At 35.4% G+C, this 13,613-nt stretch overlaps 1 protein-coding gene across 1 annotated transcript in view; it reads left to right on the top strand.

Annotated features, from left to right (window-relative positions):
- Dcc (DCC netrin 1 receptor) overlaps positions 1–13,613 on the top strand; it is a 722,447-nt gene that overhangs the window by 433,884 nt on the left and 274,950 nt on the right. Inside the window, exons 11-12 of the mRNA XM_059246128.1 lie at positions 1,299–1,437; positions 6,834–6,883. Coding sequence (XP_059102111.1) covers positions 1,299–1,437; positions 6,834–6,883 — 189 coding nt within the window. The remainder of the gene's footprint in view (positions 1–1,298; positions 1,438–6,833; positions 6,884–13,613) is intronic.

Genomic DNA, 13,613 nt, shown 5'->3' with positions numbered 1-13,613 from the left:
CAGAGATACTCTTTTTCATTACTCAACCTATGAATGATCTGCTTTGTGTTTAGTGGCCTTTTACAAGCAGCTCTTTCCATTCTCAGACTTTTATGCTGTTCTGTCGTCTCTTCACCCTCATGCTGTGATCAACTGTTTTCCCAACTTACTCTTAGAAGCTTACTCTCTCCGACCTTATTTGGTTTTTATATTTTAAATAGTAATTTTAATAGAAGTCTAAAGTGAGATGAATGCTTTTTTCAGGAGAGTAATAGTAAATAAGTATGTGGATAAAGAAGTAAAACATTATAACATTTGATGATGTATGTGTATAGTAGTCATATGCATGACTATTGAGATTCTTCCAAATTATCACTTTTATATGGAAAGATACAAATATATATAGAGAGAAAAGTTAATGATAAAGAAAAATGGTCTTAGGATATTGTTTGTAAAGATTAGCAAGCATAGAATAGTTTTTATGATTCTGTATAAAATGCCTAATCAGGATCGTCATTTGAAACAAATCTGCCAGAAATTTAACTAGAAATATTTGAAGTCTACCTCTTAGTTACTTTTAAAGACAGTATTGAATGAACTGATCTCATGTAATCAGGAATTCTTTTTTTCTTGGCTGTTTCCATGTCACTCTTATCTCTTAACTTTAAGCTATATTCCCCATCCAATTGTATACAAGCCTTTCTGCAGTTCATGTAAAAAAACATTCAAGGGGTATATTGCCCAATGTTGATAGTGACAGTCTGGGAATCATCATGTAAAACTAAATGACAGCCCCTTTAGCAAGCACTGGCTCTGATTTCTGTAATGGCCTTTGCCTTCAGCAGCTCCCCACTGGAGCTGTGAAGTACTAAAAATAGTTTCAGTCTACACCACATCATTTGGGGGACACAAAATCTCTGGCAAAGTGTCAGAGAGTTTCAGTATCTGTGGGTATATTTCATCAAGCAAATAGCAATCTGTGATTTCTTGGTGAATTATTTAATTTGAGACCCAGGAATGTCCTTTCTCTTTGAGTGGAATAACCCATACTATTCAGTGCTCTGGGCGGTGTTAAACAAATCGAAACTTAATGACTATAAAAATCGCCTGGTGATGTTTTAACACGGAGTCTGCAGAGTAGTTTGGACTTTAGTAGGGGAGTGTGTGACACAAGGATGGTTTTACAGCAATTCATTAAAGGGATAGAGTTGCTTCTATGAGCAAGTGTCTAACATCCAATGCACTGATTGCACAGAATGGCTGCCATTTCTACTTTAATGTGCTTCCTTAATAATGATTCTGGCATTTTATGTCTCCAGAATATAGAGGTTGATGGACTATCTTATAAACTGGAAGGCCTGAAAAAATTCACGGAATATACTCTTCGGTTCTTAGCTTATAATCGTTATGGGCCAGGAGTATCTACCGACGATATTACTGTGGTTACACTTTCTGATGGTAAGTGATAAACAGTGAAATTTTATTCACATATTTGTTATTAAATGAAAAAAGTTTGCAATATGTGTTATTGATTCTGTATTGAAGTTTTTTAAACTAATATTATTTGCATTGTTTTATCATAATTAAGAAATATAGGCAACTTATTCAGAGTACTGCAGTCAAATTTAAATTTGTGATTTAAATATATACACAGAATAAGGATGGATTAATGGATAATCTCTACACTGTGGCTACATTGTGAGATCAATAATTATTCTTATGAATGTATTTATTCATTTCTGTATACGATCAAAGCAAATACATTTGTTATGTGAGTGGACTAATATAGATGGTATATATCCTTCATTTATCATTTGTAAATGTTGCAGATGATTAAAGTATAAGTGATGGAATATATCAATTAATTGGAATGTATCCCCAAAGAATTTTTACTAAATAAATAAACATTCACTTAAAATATTAGATGTGAGCATGAACATGAACACCTTCATTTTATCTTGCCTACAAAAAAAGGAAGATTAGGCATATTTTTCAAATGAAATAAAAGGGATGAAGCAATCTTAATGAAGATGATGGGTTTAACCAAATAGTGTCAGAGGAAACTGGAGACCAAAAGAATACATGATAATGAGAGCCTGGGAAATTTAATAAATGTTACAGGCTAGTATAAGGTTTGGAATGGGACTGTGGAGATTCAAGCAGGAGTGGAATTGCAGAGATGGCTCCCATGAATACTAAAACAGATCAAGAGCCAGCCGTAGCCAGCATGGATTCCCTGTTAGTATGTTTAGTTCTATAAATTATTGATATTTTGGATTAAAATGCCTTCAATTTCTGATTCTTGACCTAACATTCTTTAATCTGGGAAAGTGTTGAGGTAGATACTCCACAGAATATCAATAGCATGAAGAAAGATATGCATGTTTTTAAGGATACAGCAAAGAGAACACAGAAGTGATGCTCATTTGCAATTTCCCTCAAAAGGGTGTTTTACTGTTAGGCCACTTCAGTATTAATTTTAATGTAATTCTTCTACCCAACCGTCTGATTCTGTTATTCAAGACAGAACAGAATATGCACTGGCTGAATAAATTACTTCATAGCTTATAATTATAAAAATAAAAGAAAAACAAATGAAAATGAATATTTTACATAATTTATGTAGATTTCATTCAAACTCTGAACTGTAATACTGTGGCCTGATTCTCCACTTTGATTTTAAATGTCATAAGTGAGAAAGATAGACTGTTATTCATTAGTCCAAGAATTATCTCCTGGAAATGCTGCAGTGCCTAGAAAAAATGTCTGTCACTTAAAAAGGAACTCCGTAACTATAACCCCAAGTAAATATCATTGTTGGAGAAGCACAAAATTTTCTTTATCAGATGCACTGATAAGAGAAATGGGGGACTTCTGTGTGGGCACACCCTGATCTTATCTATGATCACGTTTATAATCAACTCACTTCCTTTAATTTCCAGTAAAAACTGTGCTCTTAGCTTCCACCCCGACATTACCCAGTTCCCCTCTATCTACTTCATCTAATGTTTTCTCTTTTCTGCCGAAGCTATTCAGGTTGAGGTCATGTATCACACACAAATAGATGGATTGAGTTATGTGAAATGCTCTCCTGTTTCCAGTTCTTCAGTCACATAGCACTGAACTCCTGTGATATTTTGTATTATAAGTAAAAATGAAATAGACTAGTCTATGCACACACTAAAATAATGAATGAGACACATATCTCTTTAATATATGTTCTGTATGCCAATATGTGTTTCTGATTTTTATTCCATTAGACATGGAGGATAATGTTATGTCTACCTATGTTTCTACCAACTTGAGCAATGTGTTTCATTAATTAGACAGTTTCACACCAAACTTTACAAAGGTTTTTATATATGAGTGAATTGTAGAATTTCTCAGTTTGGGGACAACTGATTTAATATGCAACTATATATAAATGCATCCTGTGTTTTACTGAGATTATAGTTGAAGTAATCTATCCCATAATAATTTATACTGACACAAACTAAAATGTATATGACAAAATCAGATGTGAGAAATTTATTTTGTAAACTCATTATCCAAATGATTTTCAAGGTCTGCTAAATTGCTTATAAATACTATTTTCAAGAATAGCTGAAATTTACAATTTAGATTTATTTTAATATATTTTCTGGATAGAGGTGTACTTTTTCATTCAAATTCCTCACCCTAGTATGCCATTGGTTAGCAATGATCCACATTTCTCATATAATTAAATAATTTAACTTTAAGTACTAGTACTATGTTGTTATGCACTTTTTTCCAAAAGATTTTTTTGAAAGACTTGCATTAAATGGTCCTTATTAATTGTTCTGAATGAACTAATGAGTCTCTCCAGTTCTACCTCCAAGAGCAGAAATAAAATTTAAAACTTATGGTCAAACTAAGCACATATTTATGCTCATTATTGTTATAACTACAATTTGTGCATACTTTCTGATGCAAGCCATCATCTACTTTACCTGTCATTTTTATAACGCTTACTTCTTTATAAATTACAAAACTAAGTTAAAAGAACACATCAGAAACAGGGGTTTGTGATATGTGCCTGTAATTCCAGAACTTTGGAGGTGGAAATTTGAAGATAGTGAGTTTGGGGCCATGCTAGATACACAGGGACAAACTTAAATGACAAAACAAAAAACAGCCAACCAACCAACCAATCAACTAAACAACAACAACAAAATGATAACAGAGTCAAGTCATGTGATCTAAGAAGTAAAGAGGTGGGTTTAGTATGAAAGTATTTCTCACTTGGTGAAAAATATCTTAGATTAGTATGTTTTTAAAAGGGATACATTCAATCATGAGTTACTTTAGTCAATGAATTTTTTTTAACATGACAGCATGTATTTCTCAGGGATTAAATTCAAATGCCTCAGTTATTGAGGACTTAAGAAGTTTGGGAATCTAATCTACCCTCATCGTAATGTGTATACAGCAGTAGGCTCTACTATCTTGAAAGGAGTATTTGATGATCTCTGATCAGTTTAACAATGTGTTGTTGGTGGTATCTTAACATTTGGAAGATAAACATGTCCTTATCACTCTATGAAACTATGGAAGATCAAGAAGAGGCTTGGGGGTATGTAATGTGTTCACTTCTACTCAGCATCCGATCCTATCTATGGTTGACGGATAACTGAAATACTGGAACAGATTTCTCCACTTGCCTGCAGCAAAATAGCCAGTATGCTGTCAATGGATAGTAAGAGAGTTTTCTATTGTAGGAAAAGTGACAAAATACGTCAACACAATTAAAGTAAAGACTTTAGAATTTTGATGCCTCTAAAATTGTGGTAGTTATACCTATTGATCTCCTTAGTCTGTTTTTGGCATACTAGAAACTGGAAATTAACTACTCTTAAAAAGCTTTTGAAGTTTTTCAAGAAAAAGCATTTGAAGATATCACATCACTTACAAACATGCTCCCAACTAAATAAAGATATGTAACACACTCTGTCTTTCCTCCAAAATTGCATCATTGGTAGTTGCTACAGATTCAAACCGTAACTGAGATAGTTTCCCAAGTTTGGTTTTAAAATAAATTTCTGAAGTTTTTGAAATTATGTGAGGTAATGTTATACTTTAATTTTCACCAAAGGTAAAAGTTGAAAATCTAATTGCTGCCATAAGTATGTTAGTTACAACCAGACAAATCAAATAAAACAAATTAATATATGATAAATTTCAACCTATACTTCAGTTTAAACAGTGGAAATGCAAAATTTGTATCTAAATTCGTGAAGTTAAAATGACTTTTATTACACTGTCATAACATTTCTATAAATTAATCTACTGTTTCAACATCTGCTTCATGAATTTGCACATAAACCTAACAGTATCCTCTGTATTGATGATATAACATTAAAATTTGGAAAACATTTGGCCACGTGAAAGTGGGATTTTATGCTCAGTTTAAAGTCATAGTATTAACTGAAACATCTGAGGTGTTCACTAAATAAAGGAATATTATTAAAGATTGCTTAGTGACTTAATTCATTAACACACGCTTCACATTTTATCACTGAATACATTGGCTACAATCTCTACCAAGCACTAAGAAAAGAAGTTTAAATCAAAGCAAAACAAATTATTGCAATTTCCATCATGCTAATAAAGATCTAGGAACCAATCCTTAAGTAGGTCTTCATTTCTCATTTAGTCACTGATTCAATACATATTAATTGGTTGTCAGTTTCAAGAAGACAGAAATTAGCCAGGAATACAGTGTGCCCTGATGGTGAATAATTTTCAGGCAAAAATCAGTATAAAGCATAAGTAAATTCAGAGTCAGTTGCTGTATTAAGTAAAAAACTAAGGATACCATCCAGTTTACATGGAAAGAAGAGGAAGTGTGGGCACAGAATGGCCCAGGGAGTTGTGAAAATGCACAAGTAGTGTATCTCACCGAGTCACGAGAAAAAAATAAGGATGATTTATTTAATAAATGAACAAAGCTAAGAGGTTATTGAATTCTGTTTCTGAACCTATGGTGTTTAAGGAGCTTTATTTATTTGCAATTCAACTCTGACATCTAGAACCTTTCTGGACACATAACAGCTATCCATTCAATGGTTGTCTTCAAATTGCTTGCACAGCAAGAGACTTTCACTCTGGATATAGTACATCTTTATTACAACTATCAACAGGGAGCTGCATATATTCTTTTTACCATAAATGTTTAAGAAATTTTAAATACAGGAAAAATAATAAAACAGCTTGAAAATGCTCAAAGAAAAATTAACTGTCTTTTGTTAATAGAATCAACGGGCCAAACACTATCAGGGAACCTGCTTGCTTCTGTGGCATACAAGTTTTATTATAAATAGCTAAAAAAAAAAAAGAAGTGAGGACTTTTGTTCACTCTCTAGGAGACAATAACGATTGCATTATAGGAATTAAGCAACCCAGGTCTCTCTTACAATGATATATTCCACCATAAAACCATGCAGATCCTGAAAAGCACAGTATGATAATCCTTAAAAGCCACTCTAGAAAATCTCTCCTGTGTTTTCATAGGTTCTGCCGGCAAGGTTATCACAGAGCTGTAATTAGATGGCAGTATTTGCTGCCACAGCTGGTGCTCTTTTGCAAAATAATTTGGAGGGCTGCATAGATGGATAACTAACTGACCCACCCCATGAGACACAAATAAACAAATGTTTATTTCTCCTCTCTCTAGGAAAGTTCAGAAGGGCCACCCGCTGGCATTATCTTACTAAATTCTCATTATGAAATGTGAGAAACAAGATACTTTCTCTTTTTGTCGGTGGGCTGGAATTTCTTTTCTCAAGCCTTTGGCAGTAGTAACTAACCTTCACACCTTGTTGGATTCCTTTCAGTACCGGGTGCTCCGCCACAGAACATCTCACTGGAAGTGGTTAATTCAAGGGTAAGTCAGCCAATGTATGTTCCTTTATTAGCTGTTATGCATATATTCTGCTCACCATACTGTCCAGTAGAATCTTGGCCTGTATAAAGGAATTTATGAAGCAACATAGTCGGTGGCATTTGGTTACACATGTTCTTTGACCAGACTAATAGACACTAAGTAAGGACTATTTTTTTTTTCTATAAGCACATTTGATTTAGTAGGTATTAGAATACTTCAGGGTTCTTCTAACGTGAAGTAAGCCTATTTCTCTTATCTGCATTTACTAACAGAGGAATAAATCTAGTATTTAATTGCACTATTTTAGTTCAGACAAAGTTAAGAAAATATTCAGTTTAGTAATCTTTTTTTATTTTAAATTTTAATTGCAAATTCATAGACTATATTATGATCACTGTTTCTGCTCCCACATCTCCTCCCCTATACTTCCCACCTCACCACACCAACCATCCTACTCCATGCTTTCTTTTTCTCTGTCTTTAGAAAACAAACAGGCAAATTTAAAAAAGCAAGCAAGCCAGAAGTAAATAAACAAATAAAATAGTGAAAAAGTACAAAATACACACAGAGAGAAACATACACACACAAAAAAATAAAACCCGTACAAACAAAAAATTGGGAACCATAATATGTAAACAAAAGAACGGTGAAAAAAAAAAGGTGTCCAACCAAACAGGATATGACAAAGAAAATCTGCAAAACCACAACTGAGTTTGATTTGTTTTGGTCATGTACTGCTGGGCATGAGCTCTACCCACAAGTGTGGTTTACGTATCTGTAAGCAGCTGTCAGTTGGAAATGACTTCTTATCTGGGAATGGGGTTCATGTTTACTTTCCAGTCACAGAGTTGGGACCCATTCTGGTTTGGATCTGTGCAGGCCCCGTGCAAAATGCCCCAGTCTCTGTGAGTTAATTCTTCTGTCAGTCCTGCTGTGTTTGGAATACACGGTCTCCTTGGTGTTGTCCATCCCCTCCAGATCTTATACTCTTTCTGTCTCCAGCTGTGCACAGCTCCTTGAGCTCTGAGGGGAGTGGTTTGATGAAGACATCCCATTTAGGATTGAGTGTTCTAGGGTCTCTCAGTTTCTATACATTGTTCAACTGTAAGTACTTCTACTAGTTCTCATCTCCTGCAGGAGAAGGTTCCCCTGATGATGGCTGAGTGAGAGAGACTGGTTTATGGCTATAGCAAAATGTCCTTAGGAGTCATTTTATTGCTATGTTCCTTTAGCAGAACAGTAGTAGTTGATTTTTTCCTAGGTACACTAAGTATCCATTCTCAGGTTTTTGGACACACGAGTAGTGTCAAGGATGGGTGTCATCTCATGAAGTGGGTCTTAAGTCCAATCAGGTGGTGGTTGGTTTCTTCCAGAACATTTGTGTCACTACTGCCGTCGTGTTTCATTCAGGCAGATCACCAGTATAGATCAAAGGGATTGAAAGAGACTTGCTGTTTACCTTTTCCCCCCCAGAAGCCATGCAGCATATATTCCAGTATCATGAACATTAGTCAGTGAGGCTGGGGGGGGGTAGGGGGTAACAGAGCGGGTCTTAGTAGTACCAGCTGAACTTCTCCATGTTCGATGAGATATATAGGTGTTTTTTTCAGCAATGGAGCCTTACCCTTAGTTTCTGGAGATAAACCAATAGTTTTGGCAATAGTCTTAGTTGTCTGGGAGTTCCATAGACCCCTTTTGCCAATTATATATAACCTATTCCTGGCACTTGAAGTTTTCACTTAGGCTTTGTCTCCCTTGTTCTTTGATTTCATTTACATTTCTTTCATATATATATATATATATATATATGGAAGCTTCTACAGTACTAGTTTTTTCCTATGATGCCTCAAATGGCCCTCAGTGTTACCTGTCCTTCCTCACATCCCCTCCGCTAACCCCTTTTCTCTCACCTTCTCCATTTAATCCTCCTATCCCAGGCTCCAGTTTCTCCTTAATTATATATTCTATTTCCTCTTTCTTGGGTGATCCTTCACTCCTTCTTAGTTTTTTACTCCATACCTAACCTCTGTGGTTATTCAGGTTGTATCATGCCTAACAAAGGCTTAAAAGCTAAAATCCACATATAAGAGAATTTGTATCATATTTGTCATTTTGGGTCTGTGTTTGTTTGTTCTCCTAGTTTCATCCATTTACCTGAGAATTTTATGATTTTTTTTAACACCTGAATAATATTCCATTGTGCAAGTGTACCACATTTTCTTTATCCATTCATCTATTGATGAATATCTAGGCTTTTCCCAATTTCTGGCTATTATAACTAGAGCAGCAAGGAACGTGATTGAGCAACTGACTCTGTAGTAGGATGTAGAATCCTTTGGGTATATGGCTAAAGACTTGTATAGGTGGGTTTTGAGTCAAATCTATTACCATCTTCCTGAGGAACCACCATACTGATTTCAATAGTGGCTATAAAAATTTGTACTTCTACTAGCAATGAATGAGTGTTTCCCTTACCCCACAGTTTTGTCAACAATGAGCAAAATATTTTTTGAAGGCGTTCATTGATGAGCAGTGTATCTGTAGAATTTATACCCTCCTGACCTCCTCTCCTACTCTCACATTCTTTCCATGCATCCTTACAAATTAATAATCTCGTCTTTAATTTAGTAATCAAATTAATAAATGTATCACATAAATAAATCATTCTTGCATGTGAATATATGTCTATGTATCCAGGGCTAACCATCAGAGATTCAATATCCATTGCAAGAGTTTGTTCACCCCCACAGATTCATCTGCAACTCAACTCTTATACCTAAGGCTAGGGAAATTTATAGGCTAGGGAGCACAAAGATTTTAAGAGCCACAGGGTCAGGATACATCACTAGATACTGTTTCTTAGGCATGACAGATGAAATATACTAATGAGCCGGGCGGTGGTGGCGCACGCCTTTAATCCCAGCACTCGGGAGGCAGAGCCAGGCGGATCTCTGTGAGTTCGAGGCCAGCCTGGGCTACCAAGTGAGTTCCAGGAAAAGGCGCAAAGCTGCACAGAGAAACCCTGTCTCGAAAAACCAAAAAAAAAAAAAAAAAAAAAAAAAGAAATATACTAATGAAATTTCAAAATACAATTGTCAAAACAAGACCAGTATGACAATTGTTGATGTTACAATGTGTACAGGAGAAATTACAAATGGGCCCAATCTAGATGAAGAACGAGAGGTAGCCAGTTTCTGCTGAGGAAAGTAGAATCCAAGAGGTTTTATACAGTTCCTACAGATTTCCTTATGATAGCTACTATAAGTTTTAATGACTTTCAGGCATGGTTAAATTTCAATGTCAGTGTGAACTTTTGATTAGTGCAAGCGGGACTTAGAAAAGATTTTGTGGCATCTTCTCATTATTCACGTTTCATACACTTAAATATATATATATATATATATATATATATGGAGCTATAAGATTGATACATTTTTGCCCTTTACAGATTTATATATTTGCTTTGCTATTTAGTATGTATACATTAATATATGTATTAGTATATGTACACAAGGGATTTTGACAAAGAGATTAAAATATATAAGAGAATCACTCCCCTTAGAGTTTTTGGTTTTATTCTCTTATCGCCTGTAATTTAAACTTCATCACACACATTTCTAAGGTTCTTATTTCTGGTTGGCTCTGCAGTCAGAGCTGACTTTAGCCTTTCCATGAGATTTAATGAGATTTCCTTCAAGTCATACATTTTTTAAAAGAGGGAGGTTTAATAATAGGCTTAAATTAAATGAACCTAGGTCTAGTGATAAGGTCTCTGATTTTAATTTAGCTCATGGAAGTTGCCGTTATAGTTAGAATGGTTGATTAGTCAGAGAACATGAATAAGTTCAATCCCACCAGTAGGTGAAAGCACTCTGTGATTTGATTTTAGAAATTGTAAAGTGTTCACTTATATAAAAATATCTACTGGTATAGTATTAAATATGTTTAAACAGTAAAAATGCAAGTATTTTATCTGTGAGATTTAACACACTAATAAGACTAATTGGAATCAACTTTACTGACTCATGTTTAATGAGTGGAAGTCACTGAAGCGCAGCAGGTGTTCTGTGGCTGGTCATGTGCTCTGCAATACAACTATCACTTCCTTTATGCCGTAGAATCCGTTAAGTGCTGCTTAGGAAACAGATCACCGGAATATCAACTCTGAGCTTTTATTTTGCTGGCAAAGCTTCTCAGAAAGGCAATCAAACGTCATTATTTCCTAGAGTTTATTTATATTTGGTACAGGGAAATAGAATTATAAACAGTTGAACAATTAACACAAGAGAGCGAGAAGTTCCGTGAAAAAATTAGGGACACTAATGTGTTAGGCTGTGGCTTTGAGGATGTAGAAAGATGTGACAAAGCGGCTAACACATCAGTAGTGTGGGGAACGGGTTTGTGCATACTCAGGGTAAAGTGTTGCTAATAAAACTAGCACCAAGTGAAAACACGCTGAAGATAAAATTTGACACAAGTTACACATGGAGACTGGTCATCTAGAATGAGAAACTGTGAGTAAAAAAGGTGAGATGGCTTACAGTAGCTAATAGTAGATAAGTTTCACAGAAATTGGGAACTATTAAGCCTGCCATGAGCTGATGATGGACACATATAAATAACAACAATAAAATTACTTCCATGGAAAGGGGCTACAAATGGACATGGTGTTTAAAGACCAAACAGTGAATGTTGGTTTGAGGTTGTTTTTTCTTATAAGTGGAGAGAAAATTTTGGATAATAACTAAAAGGGAATAAAACCTTTGAAAGAACTTTCATTGCTTTGATCATTTTGCTTGTTTTGATTACAAACTTGTGACATACTACAATTTCTAGAAATAATACAGTAGAGGGGAAATGAACCATGCACAAAATAAACTGAAAGCATGTAAGTATGCAATCCTATTGGTAGACAAGATGGCACAAACCTAGTAAATCAAGAGAGACACAGTTTAGTCTTGCTACATGAAGCAAGAGCAAAGAGGAGTGTAGACACTAGTTCCTTTGAATCTAGGAAGATGACCGGTCCAAGGTCGCCATCACATTATAATGGCTTACACAAGAAAGTAGTGAGTATTTGAAGGTGGGAAAAGAGGGTAAGTGGTTATCCAAAGTTAGTGATCAGTCTTTTATTTATCTTTTCTATGTGGCTGTAACTGTTGGGCAATATTGACTGAGCATTCAAGATTATAGTAATATTTAAAGTGAAAGTTAACACTACAATTATATTTATTCTTCTTTCCATGACTGGCTACTTAATTGCTGGTACGGTGTGGGCAAAGAATTGGTGTTTATTCTGTTGGATACTTTGACAGGAAAGAGGTCAAGAGTGTTGAAAGGTTTGGAAAACAAGGAGGCTTGCCGTCTTAGCTTCTTTACCTATTGCTCTAGTAAAGTATTCCCACACAGCAAAATAAGGGAGCAAGGGCTTATTGGGCTCACGATTTCATGTTACGTTCTGTTATAGAGGGGGAGAACAGCAACGGCATATGAAAAAGTAGTCACATTATATCCATAGTCGAGAGCAGTGAACAGAGAGTTAGCATACAATCTAGTGCTTGCTTGCTCTCTACGTTTCATTTAGTGCAAAGCCCAGCTGATGAAATAGTGCTTAAGACAGACATTAAGACATGATATAGGGTTTCCCTACATCAACTAACCCAATTAAGAAAATATTTCACAGACAGGGCTATAGTCCAATGTAATCTAGGCAAGGCCTCACTCAGATTCCCATCCCAGGTGGTTCTGCATTGTAATCATCAAGCCAACAATCAAAACTAACTATCATAATCATGGCCTTTAAATGGTCTAGGAAAGTAAAATTGGGTACAGGGGTACTGGAAGATGATAGATAATTAGAAAATGGTAAGGTCAATGAATTATTTAATTACTCCTACTTTCCAAAGTACCCTGAAGCTTATAAAAGCTGTTATATACACAGAACCACACAGGGAAATGACACTGTGATTTGAGGCTATGGCTGTTGACCACTTTACAATGCTACATCTGGGTATTGAGTTTCATGCTAAGGGGAGAGACATAAAGAAAAAAAATAAAATAAATCTTGCCTTCTAGTGGTCTATTATCTCTGTGGAATTAGGTCCCTGGCAGAAATTGAGCATTAGATCAGCTCCTAGGAGGCCAGTTTATCCATCCTGAAGGTATTTGGGACCCAAAGGTGTAGGTAATAGGTAAGTTAGATCCACAAGTGCTAAGAAAGGAGAGAAGATTCCTGATACTCGGACTGGGATATGTAACATCCCTCACTGGCTCATTATTTGAGTACCCCTTCCTCAGAGGGTGGCACCATTTTTGATAGTTCTAGAAAGAGGAGGTAGAACTGAGCTGGATAAAGTAGGTAATCGGGGTAGAACCTTGTGAGTGTGTTATCTCTTGATGGACCCTGCACTGGTCTCTATTTCAGCTCTCCTCCACCCCCATGTTCTATTCTCCATGATATTCTGCTCAAGTATTGGCATACTGAACCTTCTGAAACTGTAATAAAAATGTATAATTCCTCTATTTAATGTCTGATATTTTGTTATCAACAACAAAAAGGTAAATATACCTACCTTACCACTGTCCCCACACTGAACCTATTTGGAAGATTCTCTATCTCAAAATTATATATTTCTTTCTAAAAACCAACAACTTGGAAGAACTGCAATTTGTCAACAGACCAAAGCTGATATCTCAGTAAACTTTAGTTAACTAACTTGAAAATTTGGGG

This window comes from Peromyscus eremicus, chromosome 19 (assembly GCF_949786415.1).
Source record: "Peromyscus eremicus chromosome 19, PerEre_H2_v1, whole genome shotgun sequence".
NCBI lineage: Eukaryota > Metazoa > Chordata > Mammalia > Rodentia > Cricetidae > Peromyscus > Peromyscus eremicus.
Note: the sequence above shows the minus strand (reverse complement) of the source record. Positions and strands in the feature narration are given on the sequence as shown.